This window comes from Pristiophorus japonicus, chromosome 1 (assembly GCF_044704955.1).
Source record: "Pristiophorus japonicus isolate sPriJap1 chromosome 1, sPriJap1.hap1, whole genome shotgun sequence".
Lineage (NCBI taxonomy): Eukaryota > Metazoa > Chordata > Chondrichthyes > Pristiophoridae > Pristiophorus > Pristiophorus japonicus.
In genome coordinates this window covers 92,731,673-92,753,276 of record NC_091977.1, presented here as the reverse complement: position 1 = coordinate 92,753,276, position 21,604 = coordinate 92,731,673, and the positions used below count along the sequence as shown (strand labels likewise).

Genomic DNA, 21,604 nt, shown 5'->3' with positions numbered 1-21,604 from the left:
GGTCTACACAGAGCAGGACAAATCCAATCTGTCCAATTAGCACCCTGTTACACTCAATCATCAGCAAAGTGATGGAAGTTGTCATTGACAGTGCCATCATGCGGCACTTACTCACCAATAACTTGCCCACCAATGCTCAGTTTGGGTTCCACCAGGACCACTCGGCTCCAGACCTCAATTTCAGCCTTGGTCCAAACATGGACAAAAGAGCTGAATTCCAGAGGCGAGATGTGGCATCACGGAGCCCTAGTAAAAATGAAGTTGAAGGGAAACAGGGGGAAAACTCTCCACTGGCTGGAGTCATACCTAGCACAAAGAAAGATGGTTGTGGTTGTTGGAGGTCAATCATCACAGCCCCACGACATCGCTGCAGGAGCTCCTCAGGGTAGTGTCCTAGGCCCAACCATCTTTAGCTGCTTCATCAATGACTTCCCTCCATCATAAGGTCAGAAGTGCGGATGTTTGCTGATGACAAGCAGTGTTCAGTGCCATTCGCAACTCCTCAGATAATGAAGCAGTCCAATACCCGCATGCAGCAAGACCTGCACGAGATTCAGGCTTGGTCAGATAAGTGGCAAGTAACATTTGCGCTGCACAAGTGCCAGGCAATGACTATCTCCAACAAGCAAGAGTCTAACCACCAACCCATAACATTTAACGGCATTACCATCGCCGAATCCCCCACCATCAACATCCTGGGGGTCACCATTGACCAGAGACTTAACTGGACCAGCCACACAAATAATGTGGCAACAAGAGCAAGTTAGAGCTGGGTATTCTGCAGCGAGTGTCTCACCTCCTGACTCCCCAAAGCCTTTCCACCATCCACAAGGCACAAGTCAGGAGTGTGATGGAATACTCTCCATCTGCCTTGATGAGTGCAGCTCCAACAACACTCAAGAAGCTTGACATCATCCAGGACAAAGCAGCCTGCTTGATTGGCACCCCATCCACCACCTTAAACATTCACTCCCTCCATCACCGTGGCTTCAGTATGTACCATCTACAATATGCACTGCAGCAATTCACCAAGGCTTCTTCGGCGGCACCTCCCAAACCCGCAACCTCTACCACCTAGAAAGACAAGGAAAGCAGGCGCATGGGAACACCATCACTTTCAAGTTCCCCACCATCCTGACTTGGAAGTATAGCACCGTTCCTTCATCGTCGCTGGATCAAAATCCTGGTACTCCCTCCCCAACAGCACTTTGGGAGTACCTTCACCACACGGACTGCAGCAGTTCAAGCGATGGGCAATAAAGGCTGTCCTTGCCAGCGATACCCATGTCTCATGAATTAATTTTTTTTAAATTGTGACTTCAAGTCTGGCACTATATTGAGAAAATCTTTTTTGTAAATAAAAAAAATACCAATATTTTTCTTGACTTTGATACACCATTTACTGCTGAAAACGTGGTTAATCAAAACTTTGTCAAGGATGCCTTGAATTCAAGCACTTGAGGACACATATGTACTGCACAAGGTTGACTTAAGTTTGATCTCTTCTCTTCTGTAGAAAAAAATCTCAGCTTCTGGTTGCTGTTTTCTCTCAGTAATACAACAAGAATTATAAATGAAAAGGGATCATGGACTAGACATGTCAATCTGTGAGTTATTACCTTGGTACACCAACAAGCAGTGCTACATACAAATAAAGTGGCTCACAATACCTCAGAATTAGCCATTTCAATACCTGGGTCATCCTCCATAATGTTGAGAGCCTCTATAGCAGCAGAAGCAAGCATTGGTGGTAAAGATGCTGAGAAACAATAGCCTTGTCCGGAAAGCCGCTTCAGAGAAGAAAAACATTGAAAAGCGTCTTTAGTAAAAGCTCACATCAAGAATATAATGATCAGGATTTCAGAAAAACTAGCTATCTGTTTTCAAATTAACTAATTAAACATAATTCTATTCAAATGAACAAACAAGGCAAGAATTTAAGTCTTCTCATATAATGTAGCAAGTAGCCAGTTTGAGCAAGAGTGTCTAATCCAAATGTCAACTGCTTTATTAAATTATCATACCCAGGACAGATTCATTGGGGAAAAAATAAGCGATTTAAAAAAATCTAGCAGGGGCATGTAGTTTCTATGTATAATGAGCTTTTAATATAATAAAATAATTCAAAAAGCTTCCATTTGCTTCAACATTAAGATTTATTTTCCCCTGTCCCCTAATTTTCTTTTGCCCGTTGGGCACTGTTTCACAGACGCCAGTTACCTTCTGCTAACTCACCCAAGTGCCCACTCTTTATGTATGAACCTAGACAGTGATGCTGGTGAGGTATTAGATCTGGGGGAAGAACAGACAATTCAACGTGTAAGCTTAGCGGACCTACCTGATGATCAATAACAAAGGATCTTCCACAACAGAATCCTCCAATGGAGGCCAAGGAATTCTCCATATTTGAACTGATAAGGTCAATGTCATTAATCTGTATTATTTCAATTGAGAAAGGAAGAGAAGTATGAAATATTTTTCCTGCAAGATGGAAGTATCTATATAAAAAAAACTGCCTGGTTGCAACATTCCAAAGGCATTGCACGAATCGATGGCTTTGTCAGCAAAACTTCACACCCTCTAACCCTGCTTCACTTGTAAAGTGCTGTGGTTTTGACACCCCAAGTGCAAAACCATGAGAGATGAACTAGTTATTTAGAAAACTGAAATTACAACACTCAAAACAACCTGCTGCATAACTTGCATTTGTATAGCATCCTACGTCTTTACAAAACATCTCAGAACAATCTTTTGTTCTCTGGGTGAGAGCGGTGCTTGCAACTGGAATTTATTATCCTACCATTGAGGTGGTGGGTTTTCTTTAACTGCTGTAGTTCTCTGTGCCAGTTTGATACTGCTGAGTGGCTTGATAGGCCACTTGAGAGGTTAGTTAAGAGTCAACCATGTTGGTGTGGGACGGGAGTAACATATTTGCAGGGCTATGGAGACAGAGCAGAGGAGTGGGACTAATTGGATAGCACATTCAAAGAGGCAGCAGACACAATGGTCCGAATGTCATACTTCTGTACTATTGATTCAATGACATATAGGACAGACTGGGTGTAAGGGGTATAGAGGTGTAGCAGGCAAAGAGCAGACAGATAGGTGGTCAAGAATAGAGATACTGAAGGTAGTGAATTGATCTGACACGTAAAATGGTCTAGATTAAGAGGGCTTATCAGTATTAGGAGGGTCCGAGGAATCGGTGAAGTTCCTCTACCTTACGGTATGGATTATAGTTGCCTATTGTATGTAACACTTGCTTATAACACAATTAAGCCTGATGGTTAATGAACCATCCTTAACCTTAGTAACACATAACAAAAGCAGGTGGTCAGCAGTTAAGATACATTTTGACTAGAGTCTCTGGGGAAGAGTTAAGAAAGCCAGTTTGGGAACAGAGTTACTTCAGGCGTCATGGGGACTAAAGCAAAATTCACATCACTGAACAAACACAATTAACATATGATGGGAGATGGATAGTTGGGAAACACCACTCAGAGCCAGTCTGATAAGAAATGACAAATCAATGTAACTTCACTGATAAGCAGTAAACCAACCGGTGCTTTTGTGGGAGATGCACACACTTCAGTTTGTTGTATAAATTGTGGGTGAGAACCACTGTTCTGGGAAGGTTCATGTTTGAACTCTTCCCTTGCATGTGCTCGAATAAACTAGTTGAATCAAAGGTTTCGTCTGATTGATTCCGTGGTCGTTATGCGAACAGCGGGGGTGTTGATTCCTTATATCAGGAAGTCCACCTTGAAGGAGATTAAGTCTTCTTTTAACCCCTACACTGGGTAACATAAGAAATAGGAACAGGAGCAGGCCATAGGGATGGGCCATTTCCTTCCCTATAAGACATCAGCGAACCAGTTGGGTTCTTATGACAATTTGACTGTTTTATGGTCACTTTTACTGATACTAGCCTTTTATTTCCAGATTTTTTAAAAACTGAACTCAAATTCTCAAACTACCATGGTGGGATTTGAACTTTAATTATTAGTATACTGCTCTGGATTACTAGTCCAGTAATTTAGCCACTATGTCACTGTACCAATGCAGTTATTGTTGTTATGAAGGCAAATGGATTTGTAGAACACATGATGCAAGAAAAAACTTACATTCACTCCAAAATGTTCAGTTACACCTCGTCCATGCTCTCCTAGAACCCCAAAAGACAAGCTTTCTTCCAAGAATATCCGCACTTTGTATTTGTATTTTAGTTTTACCTGCACAGCAAGAAGGTATGAAAGGATATTTTAAAACTTTTACCAGGATAATTTCAGAACATTCTCAAGAGTTTAAGAACACCAAAATACACTAATATTTTCAGTTCGTCATTATGGTGACTATATTTCCTTCCCACACACAAGCCATGTTTTACTTGAAATGAAAGCAATACAAATTATTTATTTTTTCCCGCTACCCTTTTCTCTTACCAATTCTGGGAGTGGGCAAATGTATCCAGTGTTCATGTACAATCCTTCCACTACAAGGAATCGTCGGGTTACACGTGCTTTGCGAGGATTCTTGAAAAATAATTTTCAATGGATTTTTAAAATATATACAGCTAAAAGATGGCTAACATTTGAAACAAAGTACTTTTGTTGTTCTATTTGGTTCCAACAGGATTAAATGCATCTTACTTTCTGGTCCTCAAGTTCTTGTTCTTTCAGCAGCCGTTCTAGGTCATCCATATCATTGTGTTTAAAATATTTTATGTTACTACGTGAAGCTTGCAAGCCTTTTTGAATGGCAAAGCATGCGGCTTCATCCCTGTAAAACAAGTTTAAACCATCTAAATACAAGTCCTCTAATGATGGATATGATGCAGGAAGTTTGAGCACAAATATTCCTTTCAAAATAACTAATCGAGTACAGTATGTTTTTCCTGTCAACTTCATTTATTTATTTTTTTACCAATTCTCCCCAAAGGCATATTCTTTAAGTGCGTGCTTAGACAATAAGCGATGGCAGGCCATATGACTGTGGGGACACTTCAGCGGAGTCTGATCCCTGTCCTTACCAGATGTTCACTTATGCACAGTTCTGAGAGGAGTTTCTGGAGGGCAATCAGCAACAAGATTTTCTCCTCTCGAAATCAGGGGCACTAAGGCACTGTAGTCCTCTTACCATCACCCTGGCTGAGATCAGTTAACTCTCTACAATTCGAGGATCAAACATGATGCCTTCCTGGTCTGTGTTGCTTAATGACTCACTGCAGTAACCAGTCAAGCTATTGGAGGAGTGTTTTATGTCAAACTTTTAATGTTTGTTCAAACAGCATGTCATCAGAGAGAGGATCAGCTTGGAGAAATTATTGTCAGAGTAAAGGAGCAAAATTAAAAAGGCCCCCCAAACTATTCTGAATTAATGACCTGGCTCCTGCTATTGATTCATATTCCTCATATTATTCAGGCTCAAAGTTCACACTGTCCTCTCTTCAGGATCTTATCAGACTAGTTGAACAAATTTGTTAGTTGTCCATCCCCTAAAAAAAAGTTTTAAAATCCTATTGCCAAGGTGTCATCTAATATATTTCTAGAGGAGTGACCAAAAAAGTGAAATGAAGTGTAATGTATTCTGGCACTTCCCTATACATTACTGCTGCAGCCCATATTTATTTCAGGTTAGGAAAATTAAACAAATTAGGAGCACGTTGTCTTCATCATACCCTATTCATACGGAAATGTTATTGACCAGCTATTATAGGAAGGGACCTGAAATATTGGTATAAGAAGTCTAGTTTTTAAAATTGGTATTAACCAAGCTATTTTACACTGTTGAATTATGACAAATACATTACTTGAGTAGATGATACCACATAACTCGCAAGCATACAGACCTCAACGCAAGCCTGTTATGTTCCTTAATCCACCACTCCTTAACATGTATTCTTCATATGTGAAGCATACACTAATTTTATATAATAAAAAATAATGCACACTATACTTCCCTCCCCAATTATTTTAGCAAAACATACCAGCATAGATTTCATGATTAGAAAGGCGTACACAAAACAAAAGTTTTAAAAGAAATAAAGTAATTTTTCTCTTGCCAATACTTTTCAAAAACAAATCCTTATGGCAGCTCAATGGAAATATAAACTAGTCTAGCTCATACTTGTGTTATATAAAGGTAGCATATGGCAGAGTCCTTGTTCCTCTATCAATTTGGTTTATCCACCTCAAAAAAATCATGTGGGTTTGATAAAATAATGTGCCAGATTTTGCAGTCAGCGGCGACATTGGTTACAGTTGCACTCTGTCCATAGACTTTTTATAGGCTTTTGCACTCAAAGATCCGGTCAGTCAAACATCCAAAAAGCACAGTACTCTCTACAGAGCATCTGGGGCCTGTGTAAACAAGGCAACTGTGTATCTCCTAAACCAATCAGACTGAAGATTTGTTAATGAGCAGCGCAGAGTCTGAACCAGGAAGTATCAGTTGGAATATTGAATTCAAATTCAAATCAGGTACAGAAAGTGAAATAAATGTGTAAAGATTAGATTGAGAGAGAAGAGAGAAAGAAAAAGTATTAAAAAAAAACTTTTAAAATCTTCAATAATTAAAAGCTGAAAACTACACTTGTAAAAGTTACATTTCAGTGTCAAAGTGATTGTTTTGCAATAATTAAGACTTATCAAACCATTAAAAATGGAATTTTACTGTAATCAGCAAGCTAATTTAGTGTACATAAATCAGGCAAGTGCAGCAACTTCACGTGGTTCCATGTATTTCAATGGCGAGTCTCTGGACTGGATACTGGTAAAGCACAGCTTTTGGTGGAACAGGTCATCTTAGACAGCAACGTCCTGATTTCTGCATTTAACTATGCATGTGCGGTCACTGGAAATTACTGTCTGATTTACATGTTAATAATCATCAGCGCTGTTAGCCTCACCATTATTTCTACCGCAAAATCTGGCACAATGATTCTAAGGACTACAGGCACAACGTCCTGAATCCGGAATTCCGAAAACCGGAATTGTCCGAAAACCAGACAGTTTTGAGGCGGCCAAGGTGGCAACATCGGGCGGTGAGGGACAATGAAACAGGTAAATAAATGTAGTGCCGGAAGGCCGCGGGAATCGGCAAGCGGAGAGAGGCGGGGAGCGTCAACAGCGAGGTCAGAAATCTGGCAAACCCCAAAACCGGCACGGAATCCCAAGGATTCCAGATTTCAGACGTTGTAGCTGTACTTGGAAAACTTGATAGAAAAATCCAAACATATCATTGTTAGGGAATGGGAGAAGCTGAAGAGAAGGGTTAGAATTCAGGATGTCATTATATAATTCCCTCCAGTTTCATCATAGAAGATCTAGATAAAATCGTAGCAATTTTTAACTTTATTAACTATTGTTCCATTTCTCTTATTTGCGCCAGTTGGAGAAAGCAGCTAGCTTACGTGCATGCACGCATTAGGTTTGAATTAAGTAAGAAAAAGACTTACACAAACATAAGATCTCCTCTCTTTGAGTATGCTGGAATGGCACTTGCTATTGTAGCAAATCCATATGAATAAATAATAGCTTCTTCTGTTCTCATAAACTTGGCAATTCTATCTTCTAGTTCTAAATGAACATCTGATCAGAAAGGAAAACAGTAAGAATAAAATGCTGGTAAACATGCACTTAAATGTCAAACTTTGTACTATTGACAACACATGGAAACAATTTGAAGATAATCCAAAGTCAGAGGTAAACCACATTTGCTGGCAAGTCACAACCACAGTATTGTACTAGCAAGTAACAAAGAGGACTGCAGTAAGCCGACTAAGGAGATAAGTTTCAAAATCTTTTGATTTGTATAAAAAAGCCATTTTGTCTTTATCCTCACAGCAGGGGCCCACAACAGGCCCTGACCTTCCTGAATGGTGGCAACATGATTTTGTATTGATTAATATAGTTAATTGGGATAGAAATCAACATTTTTTTAATCCAATATAGGCTATAATTTATCAGTTTCAGGGAAAAAGGAAGCACAAAGCAAGATAGGGCTTGGGTCTAGCAATCATGTGGGGAAATGAAACTATGTTGAGAGTGATGCTACAGTTTTGGCATATTTTAATGTATTTTATATACAGCTGTACACAGCATCACCTTTTTCAACTGTGATTTTAGCAGAATTATTTGTTTAGTCGCTGTCACCACAATGCCTGCCACGTTTGGCCAGGTAACAGAGTTGAGCTGATAGTAAAAAAAAATGTAAACACTTAAAATTACAAATATACAGCACACAAACATCTAGTGAAGTGAATGCCCATATTACTGAAATATGAATGATATGGTACAACTGTGATGCTACCTTTGGGGGTCCTTAATGCTTACTTATTTATGCTCATTCTCCATCTCTCTGAATCCCTCCAGCCGTATGAGATCTCTCCGCTCCTCTTGTTCTGGCCTTTTGCGCATCCCCGATTTTAATTGCTCCACCATTGATGACCGTGCCTTCATTTGCCTAGGCCTTAAGCTCTGGAATTCCCCGCCCCCCCTAAACCTCTCCCCCTTGAAGACTCTCCTTTAAACCTACCTTTCGCCTGTCCTAATATTTGCTTATGTGGCACAATGTCAAAATTTGTTTGAGAACACTCCTGTAAAGCGCCTAGAGACCTTTATCCCTTAATCAATATTACAAAAACAAATTATCTAGTCATTACCACATTGCTGTTTGTGGGAGTTTGCAGTATGCAAATTGGCTACTGCGTTTCCTACATTACAACAGAGACTACAGTTTAAAAAAAAGTAAAGTGCTTTGGGACATCCGATGGTCATGAAAGGTGCTATATGAATGCAAGTTATTGCTGTTGGTTACATAATCCAGTTAGTCTATATCCAATACTAAAAAAAGGGTTGGATACTGGTTCTGACCTCCTGAGCAGTGGAAAGTAAGCCAAGAAATGCTTTTGAAGATGAGAGGCGCCTGTAAAAAGGACCTAACATTGTACATGGCAGCTTCCAGTTACCCAGATACTGACTGGGAAATCAGCAGTGGATGAACTACAGAAGGGTGCATGTTTCTTGGAGGTAGTGCAGGAGTTCTTTCCTGCTCCGTTCATCGAGCAACCAAAAAGTCAAAGCTTGTTTGGGATATAATCACAGGAAATGAGCCGTATTAGAACCTAAGAAATAGGAGAAGGAGTAGCCCATTTGGCCCATCGAGCCTGTTCTGCCATTCAATAAGATCATGGCTCATCTGATCCTGGCCTCAACTCCACTTTCTTGTCCCCTCCGCATAATCGTCGATTCCCTTATCGTTCAAAAATCTGTCTATCTCCACCTGAAATACATTCAATGACCCAGCCCCCACAGCTCTCCGGGGTAGAGAATTCCAAAGATTCATGGCCCTCAAGAGAAGAAATTCCTCCTCATTTCTGTTTTAAATGGGCGACCCCTTATTCCGAAACTTTTCCCCCTTGTTCTAGATTCCCCCACGAGGGGAAACATCCTCTCTGCATCTACCCGGTCAAACCCCCTCAAAAACTTATACGTTTCAATAAGATCACCTCTCAGTCTTCTAAACGCCAATGAGTATAGGCCCAACCTGCTCAACCTTTCTTCATGATAACCCCTTCATCTCAGGAATTAATCTCGTGGACCTTCTCTGAACTGTCTCCAATGCAAGTATATCCTTCCTTAAATAAGGATACTGAAACTGTACGCAGTATTCCAGTTGTGGTCTTACCAACGCCCTGCACAGTTGTAGCAGGTCTTCCCTACTTTTATATTCCATCCCCCTTGCAATAAAGGCCAACATTCCTTTTGCATTCCTAATTACTTGCTGTACCTGCATACTAACTTTTTGCGTTTCATGTACAAAGACCCCCAGATCCCTCTGTATCACAGCATTTTGTAATCTCTCCCCATTTAAATAATAATTTGTTTTATTTTTCCTACCAAAGTGGATAAACTCACATTTTCTCACATTATACTCCATCTGCCAAATATTTGTCCACTCACTTAGCCTGTCTATATCCTTTGTAGATTATTTGCGTCCTCCTCACAACTTGCTTCCCCACCTATCTTTGTATCAGCAAATTTGGCTACATTATACTCGGTCCCTTCATCCAAGTCATTAATATAAATTGTAAATAGTTGAGGCCCCAGCACTAGTTACAGTTTGCCAACCTGAAAATGATCCATTTATCCCGACACTCTGCTTTCTGTTAGTTAGCCAATATTCTATCCACGCTAATATATTACCCTCAACCCGAGCTCTTATCTTGTGCAGCAACCTTTTATGTGGCAGCTTATCGGAATGCTTTTGGAAATGCAAATTCATGACATCCCCTTCGTCCACCCTGTTCGTTACATCCTCAAAGATCTCTAGCAAGTTTGTCAAACATGATTTCCCTTTCATAAAACCATACTGACTCTGCTTGACTGCATGATGATTTTCTAAATGTCCTATTACTTCCTTAATAATGGACTCCAGAATTTTCTCAATGACAGATGGTAGGCTAACTGGTCCATAGTATCCCTGTTTTCTGTCTCCCTCCTTTCTTAAATAGGGGTGTTACATTTGCGGTTTTCCAGTCCGCTGGGACCTCTCCAGAATCCAGGGAATTTTGGTAGATTACAACCAATGCATCGACTATCTCTGCAGACTTTTACGAGAATGGAGATTTTCCAGCAATGACTAAGGAAAGGCAAGGCAGGGTGCTGACAATGATGGAAATATTTATTCAGGCTGAACCTCTTTTATCCAGAACCCTCGGCACCTGGCCTGTTCTGGATAAGGGATTTTTCCAGACGGGGGTTGTCACATTAAATTGGATGCTACAGGTACTAAGCAAAGGGATTTCGGGGCTAGCTGGCTTGGGGCTGGGAGTGCAGCAGAGAGATCATGGGGGGGTGGGGGGGGGGTGAAAAAAAGAGGAAACGGTGGATCCCGGGGTCATGCAAGTGATTGCGGGAATGGGCAGCGAGGAAGGACTTCAATTTGTTCATGTCAGAGTTCTGCGCATGCGCCACCCGTCGGCCAGGAATGGTTCTGGACGAGGGGTGGTTCCGGACGAGGGGTGGTTCCGGACGAGGGGTGGTTCCGGATAAGGGGACTAGAAACATAGAAATTAGGTGCAGGAGTAAGCCATTCGGCCCTTCGAGCCTGCACCGCCATTTAATAAGATCATGATTGATCATTCAACCTCAGTACCCCTTTCCTGCTTTCTCTCCATACCCCTTGATCCCTTTGGCCGTAAGGGCCACATCTAACTCCCTTTTGAATATATCTAACAAACTGGCCTCAACAACTTTCTGCGGTAGAGAATTCCACAGGTTAACCACTCTCTGAGTGAAGAAGTTTCTCCTCATCTCGGTCCTAAATGGCTTACCTCTTATTCTTAGACTCTGACCCCTGGTTCTGGAACTCCCCAGCAATGGGAACATTCTTCCATAGAAACATAGAAAATAGATGCAGGAGTAGGCCATTTGGCCCTTCAAGCCTGCATCACCATTCAATAAGACCATGGCTGATCATTCCCTCAGTACTCCTTTCCTGCTTTCCTGCCTCTAACCTGTTCAATCCCGTCAGAATTTTATATGTTTTTGAGATCTCCTCTCATTCTTCTAAACTCCAGTGGATACAAGCCCAGTTGATCCAGTCTCTCCTCATATGTCAGTCCTGCCATCCCGGAAATCAATCTGGTGAACCTTTGCTGTACTCCCTCAATAGTAAGAACGTCCTTCCTAAGATTAGGAGACCAAAACTGAACACAATATTCCAGGTGTGACCTCACCAAGGGTCTGTACAACTGTAGTAAGACCTCCCTGCTCCTATACTCAAATCCTCTAGCTATGAAGGCCAACATGCCATTTGCCTTCTTCACCGTCTGCTGTACCTGTATGCCAAACTTCAATGACTGATGTACCATGACACCCAGGTCTCGTTACACCTCCCCTTTTCCTAATGTCACCATTCAGATAATATTTGTCTTCCTGTTTTTGCCACCAAAATGGATAACCTCACATTTATTCACATTATACTGCATCTGCCATGCACTTGCCCACTCACCTAACCTGTCCAAGTCACCCTGCAGTCTCTGAGCATCCTCATCACAGCTCACACCGCCACCCAGCTTAGTGTCATCTGCAAACTTGGAGGTACTACATTCAATTTCTTTATCTAAATCATTGATGTATATTGTAAATAGCTGGGCTCCCAGCACTGAACTCTGCACCACCCCACTATTCACTGCCTGCCATTCTGAAAAGGACGTGTTTATTCCGACTCTCTGCCAACCAGTTCTCTATCCATGTCAGTACATTACACTCAATACCATGTGCTTTAATTTTGCACACCAATCTCTTGTGTGGGACCTTGTCAAAAGCCTTTTGAAAGTCCAAATACACCACATCCACTGGTTCTCCCTTGTCCACTCTACTAGTTACATCCTCAAAAAATTCTAGGACATTTGTCAAGCGTGATTTCCCTTTCATAAATCCATGCTGACTAGGACCGATCCTGTCACTGCTTTCCAAATGTGCTGCTATTCATCTTTTAATAATTGATTTCAACATTTTCCCCACCACCGATGTCAGGCTAACCGGTCTATAATTCCCTGTTTACTCTCTCCCTCGTTTTTTTAAAAGTGGTGTTACATTAGCTACCCTCCAGTCCATAGGAACTGATCCAGAGTCAATAGAATGTTGGAAAATGATCACCAATGCATCCACTATTTCTAGGGCCACTTCCTCAAGTACTCTGGGATACAGCCCAACAGGCCCTGAGGATTTATCAGCCTTCAATCCCATCAATTTCCCCATCACAATTTCCTGACTAATAAAGATTTCCTTCAGTTCCTCCTTTTCGCTAGACCCTTGTACCCCTAGTATATCCGGAAGGTTATTTGTGTCTTCCTTAATGAAGACAGATCCAAATTATTTGTTGAATTGGTCTGCCATTTCTTTGTTCCCCATTATAAATTCACCTGATTCTGACCGCAAAGGACCTACGTTGGTCTTCACTAATCTTTTTGTCTTCACATATCTATAGAAGCTTTTGCAGTCAGTTTTTATGTTCCCTGCAAGCTTCCTCTCATACTCTATTTTCCCCCTCCTAATTAAACCCTTTTGTGCTCCTCTGCTGAATTCTAAATTTCTCCCAGTCCTCAGGTTTGCTGCTTTTTCTGGCCAATGTATATGCCTCTTCCTTGGATTTAATACTATCCCTAATTTCCCTTGTTAGCCACAGTTGAGCCACCTTCCCCGTTTTATTTTTACTCCATACAGGGATGTACAATTGTTGAAGTTCATCCATGCAATCTATAAATGTCTGCCATGGTCTATCCACTGTCAACCCTTTAAGTATAATTTTCCAGTCTATCCTAGCCAATTCACATCTCATCTCATCGAAGTTACCTTTCCTTAAGTTCAGGACCCTAGTCTCTGAATTAACACTGTCACTCTCCATCATAATAAAGAATTCTACCATATTATGGTCACTCTTCCCCAGGGGGCCTCGCACAACAAGATTGCTAATTAGTCCTCTCTCATTACACAACACCCATTCTAGGATGGCCAGCTCTCTAGTTGGTTCCTTGACATATTGGTCTAGAAAGCCATCCCTAATACATTCCAGGAAATCCTCCTCTACCGCATTGCTACCAGCTTGGTTAGCCTAATCTATATGTAGATTAAAGTCTCCCATGATAAGGGAGGTGAACCTGTATTTATAATAAGTTAGATGCTCTGAAACCAAAAGTACCAAGTCCAAATAACACCTGCCCCCGTGTTTTAAACAAAGTGTGAATAGAAATTAGCAAGGATTTAATTTTTATTTTAAATTCAACTGAAATTTGAAGAATGGAATGTGACAAAATGTAACTCTTCTTAAAGTTCAGGAAATGTGAGTGCCCTTCAAAGTTTCATTTTAGATATCCAAAATGATATCCAGTTCTTGGGAATCCAAGTAATGAGGACATGTTAAGAAGTTAGATTTGTTCTCAATAAGAAATGAGAGATTTTGATATAACCCACAGAAGTTTTCATTATTATATAAATGGAATTGACAACACTGCTCAGATTAAGCTTTCAAAAACTACAGTTAACACTTAAAGATTAGGAAATTAGAAGTAAATGGAGAATTCAATCAGAACTATTTCGACACAAGGTAACACACACATGACCTAAGTTATCACTGAAGCAAACAACACAGGTGGGTCCAAGAAACAATTGGATCAGCTACTGAAGAGAGAGAGATTTGATGGGCCAAATAAATAAAAAGAACTTGCATTTTATATAGCACCTTTCACAACCTCAGAAAATCCCAAAGCATTTTACAGCCAATGAAGTACTTTTAAAACTCAGTCACTGTTGTAATATAGGGAACATGGCAGCCATTTTGCACATAAGGTCCCACAAACAGCAATGAGATAATGACCAGATAATCTATTTTAGTGATGTTGGTTGAGGGATAAATATTGGCAAGGAAATCAGAGAACTCCCACATCCCTCAAAATAGTGCCATGGGATCTTTTACATCCAACTGAGGGGGCAGACGTTTAGCATTTAATCCAAAATATGGCATCCAAGACAGTGCAGTGTTCCTTCAGCACTGCACTGGAGTGTCAGCTTAGATGTTGTGCTCAAGTCTCTGGAGTGGGACTTGAACCCACAACCTTATGACTCAAGAGTGTGTGTGATATGGCTGACACTTGTGTATTCCTTACCCTAAAAACTTTGTTCTTCAGGATTCAGCTGGATAGGTCATTTTCAAGTTATAATTTACCTTCTTTTTAAATTGCAGGCATTAACTATTTATTTCCTGGTGAACAAAGATGAATTTTCAATAAAGCATTTATAATTAGATCTAGTAATAAATGAATAACCCATTTATATTGTAGAACTGCTTCCAGTAGAATAAATCCTAGTTCTCTTGCTGCTGAATTTGCCTTTATACTGTGGTTGAACAATGGATAACTTCACAAATTAATTTCATGCTTTAGTCAATCAGGCCAGGACCTTTTCTGATATCAGGGGAAGATGAGTACAGGCTGGCAAAGCTTAAATGCTTTGCTGACACGTACAAGGGAGCAGAGAGTCAGCCAAATCTGTAGTCACACCCTCATTGGCAGATGAGCATATGCTATTGCCTGCACTTAAATTAGCTCTAGGGAAAACTCCTTCACAAGAGGAGCATTTATGCTTCTGCTAACATTGGCATTGCTATATTATTCAGGGTTGCCTCCACCTGTGAAATAAATTTGGAATATGACTTGGTGTGTAACAACCGGTGCTACAAGTACTACAAAATACTTTCGTCACCTACAAAAAAGGCTTGCAAAAAGATAAAAGGTGTGATCAGTATCTTAAAAATGCAATTTGATTAGCTTTAAAAATAATTTTAACTTACCAAATGTTCCATAAAACCCTCTAGGTCCACATGTACCAACACCATATTTTTTCAGTGAAGCCAAAGCTGCATTCTGTGTATGAACAAAAATGTATTTTTTAAAACCTTGAATCAAGTTAAATTTACTTCTTACTCAACTTATTTCAAATGATGATTCTCTCATTCAATTTTTAAACTAAAACTTTGAATTAGCAGGAAACTAATAAAAATATAGCAATCATCTACATTCTAGACGTATTGGTGTACACAACCCTTTAGTCCGCATTCATTTCAAAAATTACATGACCCCATTACAAAAAGGCCCATTCTACGATTCCATTACAATGGAGCCCATTTAACACTGAAACTTTTCTTAAGAATTACCACTTCAAATCCCCTCCCCATCTATAATCCACAAGTTTAATACTAAAGCACATTTTCTTTAGATCAATACAGCAATAAACTCACCTTGACTTTTTCATTGTCTAGCAAGCCAAGGAAATTAAAGGACGCAAAGTTTATACACTCTTTGCCATTAACCACTATGTTGTGAGTTGGAGGACTGAAAATATTAAATAAATAAAATTAGCACAATTCACTGAAATTTCACAAAGCTCAGACAAAAGAAAAGGTACAAACATTTTAAGCCATCAATAAAGTTATAAAAGAAATTGAGGTTTGTTTGAAACCAGATTTCAATCCAAACAAGAAGACATTCAAAGGGCAAGACAGTTAATGACAAGCGTTAATGACGAGCATTAAAGACAATCAGGGAAGTGTAAAATACAGAGCAAAAGTATCAATATACAATACTATGAGCCAAATCCAAAAATACATTAAACTGAAAAACAATATTTTGATTATGAATTTTTAGGTTTTTTTTGCAATTCGTTTCCCTTTGCTCTCCTGAAAACAGTAATCCAAGCTGGGGCATGCTGAGAGCATGCAGAAATTAAGCGCAGGCAGCAGAAAGAGCGCACAGCAAGCCAGTCCCACCCGCCCCTTCCCTCAACGACTATCTGTCCCACCTGTGACAGGGACTGTGGTTCTTGTATTGGACTGTACAGCCCACCAAAGAACTCATGTTAAGAGTGAAAGCAAGTCTTCCTTGATTCCGAGGGATTGCCTATGATGATGATGATGATGTTCTGCAGGCACAAGAAGCCCTCCAGTGCCTCACTCAACCGGTCATTCTTTGCTGGATGCATGCCAAAAAACCCAATTGAGATACAGCAGTTTAATAGCAGAAAGTCTGAGGAAAATTTGGGCCAATGGGTTTTCAGTAGGCTAATTGAGCAGTGGAGGGCTCCCCTGCCCAAGAGGCTAAAGCTAACTGCACGGCTTTTAGTGCTAGCCTGGCTGCAATCAGCTAACTTCGCATAGACAGGGTTTATTCTTGGGACTTTCCCAGTCTCTTTGGCTCAGCATACCTTTAGTCAGTGAGCCATTAATTAAAAAGTGCTTTAAAACTGTAACACGTTTAAAAAAAAACTTTCATATAGAAAAAAATATGCATTTTCCAGTGACTTTGTCATTTAGTTGTTAAAAACAAAAGAATTAAGAGAACACTGAATCAAACAATCACATTTTTGCGCACAATTAAAAGTTAAGAACCATTGTAATATAGCCCAAAAGTGTTTTACATACCCTGAGACAATGTTATTGTTAAGGGCAGGGTGGTCTTTTGATACTGGTGGGACAAGTGGCTCCGGCTGCCATTCCTCAATGAGCTCTTCTTTTTCCTGTTAGAAAACATACATAAAACAATTATGAGAAGCTATAATACTAAAAAGGGCAATAGATCTTTTTTTTAAAATTCTACTTGATTACCTTTTCGGTCAGGTCAGAACGCTCCTGAAGTTTGTAGGTTTTGGAGAAAAGTAGTCTCACTATCCACAAAATGAGAATTCCTTCCAGAATTAGATGGTAAGCTGGGGCCTATAAAAAAATAACTCTGCTAATTAGATGCCACATCGCTCCATGTTACATCAAAAAATAGAGAATACCCTAACTGTGACAAAAGAAAAGTTATGGAATATAATAGGGTTAGATTTTGCGACTGGATTTTCGCTGCGATTTGACCCGAGTTAGAACAAACACAGAGGTTAATTGTGGAATTCTACACTTTATTCAGAAATACAAGAAACGGAGAGATTGTTCACACCAGTCTGGAAAAGATTTCATGTCTGTGAATTTTGCAATAAAAACCTCAATTGATTGAGGCTCACTCATCCTTCTGGCATGGAACCACACCTCGAGGAGTACTGTAAAATTTGATGCACAAGTGATACATAAATCCCAAAGCCCAGATATTTAGTGCATTACTGTGCACTTTTTGAAAAGGAAATATACAACTGTCACTGGACAGACTATTCAGAAATCAAGCAGCCGTTTAGGCAGGAGAAACTATTTGGGAATCTTATAACCTAACTATATACACTTATTCACTAGCTCACTTTTAAGATGCTTCAATGAGATTAGCGCTAGTGATGCATTTGGATGATTAATATCTTGAAACTTGACATATAGTAAATGTTTTTGCAAGAGAATTGTAATGATCAATGTCAATGATAAATTGAATGTGATTATTTTGTCAGATATAACTGTTAACAGCATTGTAACAAATCTATTAAGGAACACAATTTATCTTGCTCAGTTTTCCCTGCTTGTCCCCATTTTGATTTCTGCTGTTCGCACTACTTCACTGTCAATATGTTTTCTCTGCAGTCAAAAAGAAGTCAAGGTAAATTTAAGGAATCCACATTCACTTGCAGTTATGAGTTATTCTGCTGGTTTAAGTAGTGATGTCAAAACAAGGAAGGAAAATCTGGTGAGCAGGGGTGGAGACAGGCGAGGTTACAGAGGTGAAACTCTGTGTTTTCTGTACTGGAGAGAATATGGAATTGAACGCTTACTTTGGGGTCAAAAAGGACAGCGAGTTTGTGAACAATCTGCTTCAATCCGCGACAGTGGCCGGGGAGATGGAATTCGTTCAGTGACGGAATCAGTCTGGTGGCATGGGGACAGAGTTTGTGGTGGAAGGCAAAGACAATGGCCAAGGAGAAAATTGTGGCTACTCAAAGACTAGACGTTGGACAAGCAGTCTGACAGCACAGAGGCAGTGGATAGAGATGAGAGGTGGAACTGGTGTTGTCACTGTACATGTGGAAGTTAATCCCATGTCTTCAGATGATGTCTCCAAGGGGCAATATGTAGATGATGGCGCGGTTGGGGGGTGCAATGATAGATCCATGGAAGACTCTGGATGTGACGGTGTGGGGCCAGGAAGAGAAGCCATTGCCGGAGATGCTCTGGATAGATAAGAGTGGAACCAAGTGAGTCAATCACACTGAACTGGACAATCGAACAGGATGGGAGTGGTCAACCATGTCAAAAACTGCAGAGATGTTGAGGACAACGAAATGGAAAATACACCACAGTTACAGTCACAGAGAATCTCATTTGTGACTTTGATTCGGCTCGTTTCAGCGCTGTGGCAGGGACAGAACCCTGATTAGTGAGATTCAAACATGTAGTTGGTGGAAAGATGAGGATGGATTTGGGATGCAACAAAAAGCACAAGGACTTGAGAGAAAAGGGAAATACAGTACTTCTGGATCATCATGGTCACTTTTCAAGACTGAAAAGCCCAAATTTCTCCAGTTTTTCCTCATTCGACCGCCGAGACTGGAGATCATCCTTGTGGCTCTTCTCTGTATGCCTCTTACATTTGAACATCTTCCTTATTTCTTGGCAACCAGAACTGAATGCAGTAGTCAAACTGTGGTCTGACAAGAGCACTGTACAATTTGATCACAACTTCCTTTGATTTATATTCTATTGCTTTGGCTTAGATTATTGCTCTGTATTAATTGAAAATGTTGAATGCTGTCTACTAACATTCCTAGGTCTCTTTCAACTTCACCATTAACTATGTTAGTTGATGCTCCTGCCATCATGGTGTGGAGCAAGTTTAATGGACCAGCCGGTCTTTTCCTGACCATCAATTTTGTATGTTTAATACAACTCATGTAGTATGTGTGTTGTCCATTATTACTTTACATGCGCTGTATTTATATTTGTATTAAATTTCCCTCTGCCATTGTTCTGCCCACTCACATATTTTGTCCAACTCATTCTGTAATTTCTAAGCTGCCTCCTCTAATTCCACTGCCCCTCCTCGTTTGGTATTAGCTGCGATCTGACCAGTTTGCATTGAGTTTCAGAGTCCAAGTCATTGTGTAAATTAGAAACAGTTTTGGTCCCAACACCAATTCCTGGCACAACTCACTCAACACTTCTCTCCCACCTCAAAAGGTTGTACTGTATGGCTCTGACACCAACATGCTCATTTTTAACATTGAAGGAGAGGTGGTCTATTTTTCCTCTCACTTTCCTGATCTCACTAGGGTATGTCACTGTTGCAAACAATCTGGTAGAATATACACTGTGACCATCTATAAATAATTTGTCAACCCGTTATGGAAAGTGGCTAACCTCTGTTCAACCTTTCAGCAGAGCAACACAGACAAGACCAGCAGTACTGGAAAATCTTGGACAGAAATGTATATTTCTTGGTGACATTTGTTGGTACACTAATATAAATGAATAAAAGTTGGAACAAATGGGTCTGCTCAGGACTGCAGCGAGGGAAGCTTACCGTTTCAGCTGCAATGTGCAAATAGGTTTCATTTTCAGCGATGCACTAATTGAACGATGCCTTGTATTATAGTTGGTCATATGTCAACTTCTTCACATGCTCTAAATCACATTTCCATAACAAGTGCAATATCAATGGAATAATGGGCAGCAGGGAGCAAGTTACAAAACTGTAATTTTATTAGATTGGTGAGGTGGAACATAGGGATTGATGAGAATAAAATACAAAGCACACAGGGCTAGAAATGCGGTGATTTTGCGACCGGGTTTTTGGTGCTATTTCACCTTTTTTTGGCAAAAACCTGGTCAGTGGAAAATGCGGAGACTTTTGCGGCGGTGGTTTTCAAATATCACTGGAGAGGAGGGCCGCCATTTAAGACTTGAAATATCACGTTCACCAAAAATTTGGCTCTGTGCGCAGCTGTATTTTGTGCGAAAAAGACCGCCAGGGAAAAAGCTGCCTTGCAGCCCTTGGAGCAGCGGTAAATATGAAGACCCGCAATAAAAGGTAAGTTAAACTTTTAAATGTTTTTAATTCTTTTGCAGTGATTCGCTAGATAAATATCTTGTAAATGTTGTGTGCTTTTTTTCCCCCTCCAATTTATTTTTAGGTGTTTTTCCACCCTCCCTAGGCCCAACTTGCAGAGGTATCGGCCTCGGACTAAAGTTGGCGAGGATCGCGGTTTGCACTGCGAATCCTCGTGCAACGCCGATTTTTAACGCTGCGCAAATTAAACCTCGAGTTTACGGCCTCATAGAAATAGCGGTAATTTTGGCGAAAAAAGTTATTGCTGAGAACTGAATTTGTAGCCCATAGTCTAATAAGAACATAAGAAATAGGAACAGGAGTCGTCATACGGCCCCTCGAGCCTGCTCCGCCATTCAATAAGATCATGGCTGATCTGATCATGGACTCAGCTCCACCTCCCTGCCTGCTCTCCATAACCCCTTATTCCTTTATCATTTAAGAAACTGTCTATTTCTGTCTTAAATTTATTCAATGTCCCAGCTTCCACAGCTCTCTGTGGCAGCAAATTCCACAGATTTACAGCCCTCAGACGAAATTTCTCCTCATCTCCGTTTTAAACGGGCGGCTCCTTATTCTAAGAACGTGCCCTCTAGTTCTAGTCTCCTCCATCAGTGGAAACATCCTCTCTGCATCCACCTTGTCAAGCCCCCTCATAATCTTATACGTTTCGATAAGATCACCTCTCATTCTTCTGAATTCCAATGAGTAGAGGCCCAACCTACTCAACCTTTCCTCATAAGTCAACCCCCTCATCCCCGGAATCAACCTAGTGAACCTTCTCTAAACTGCCTCAAAAGCAAATATATCTTTTCGTAAATATGGAAACCAAAACTGCACGCAGTATTCAAGGTGTGACCTCACTAATAACTTATATAGCTGTAGCAAGACTTCCCTGCTTTTATACTCCATCCCCTTTGCAATAAAGGCCAAGATACCATTGGCCTTCCTGATCACTTACCTTTTGTGTTTCATGAACAAGTACCCCCAGGTCCCGCTGTACTGCGGCACTTTGCAACCTTACTCCATTTAAATAGTAGCTTGCTCTTTGATTTTTTTTTTGCCAAAGTGCATGACCTCACACTT

At 40.5% G+C, this 21,604-nt stretch overlaps 1 protein-coding gene across 1 annotated transcript in view; it reads right to left on the bottom strand.

Moving 5' to 3' along the window:
- Positions 1 to 21,604, bottom strand: part of sptlc1 (serine palmitoyltransferase, long chain base subunit 1) — a 53,547-nt gene that overhangs the window by 20,687 nt on the left and 11,256 nt on the right. Inside the window, exons 3-12 of the mRNA XM_070881690.1 lie at positions 17,164 to 17,271; positions 16,981 to 17,075; positions 15,802 to 15,895; positions 15,355 to 15,427; positions 7,457 to 7,589; positions 4,650 to 4,779; positions 4,443 to 4,532; positions 4,125 to 4,232; positions 2,339 to 2,434; positions 1,694 to 1,790 (exon numbers count right to left, since the gene is read on the bottom strand). Of these exons, the coding sequence (XP_070737791.1) occupies positions 1,694 to 1,790; positions 2,339 to 2,434; positions 4,125 to 4,232; positions 4,443 to 4,532; positions 4,650 to 4,779; positions 7,457 to 7,589; positions 15,355 to 15,427; positions 15,802 to 15,895; positions 16,981 to 17,075; positions 17,164 to 17,271 (1,024 nt within the window). The remainder of the gene's footprint in view (positions 1 to 1,693; positions 1,791 to 2,338; positions 2,435 to 4,124; positions 4,233 to 4,442; positions 4,533 to 4,649; positions 4,780 to 7,456; positions 7,590 to 15,354; positions 15,428 to 15,801; positions 15,896 to 16,980; positions 17,076 to 17,163; positions 17,272 to 21,604) is intronic.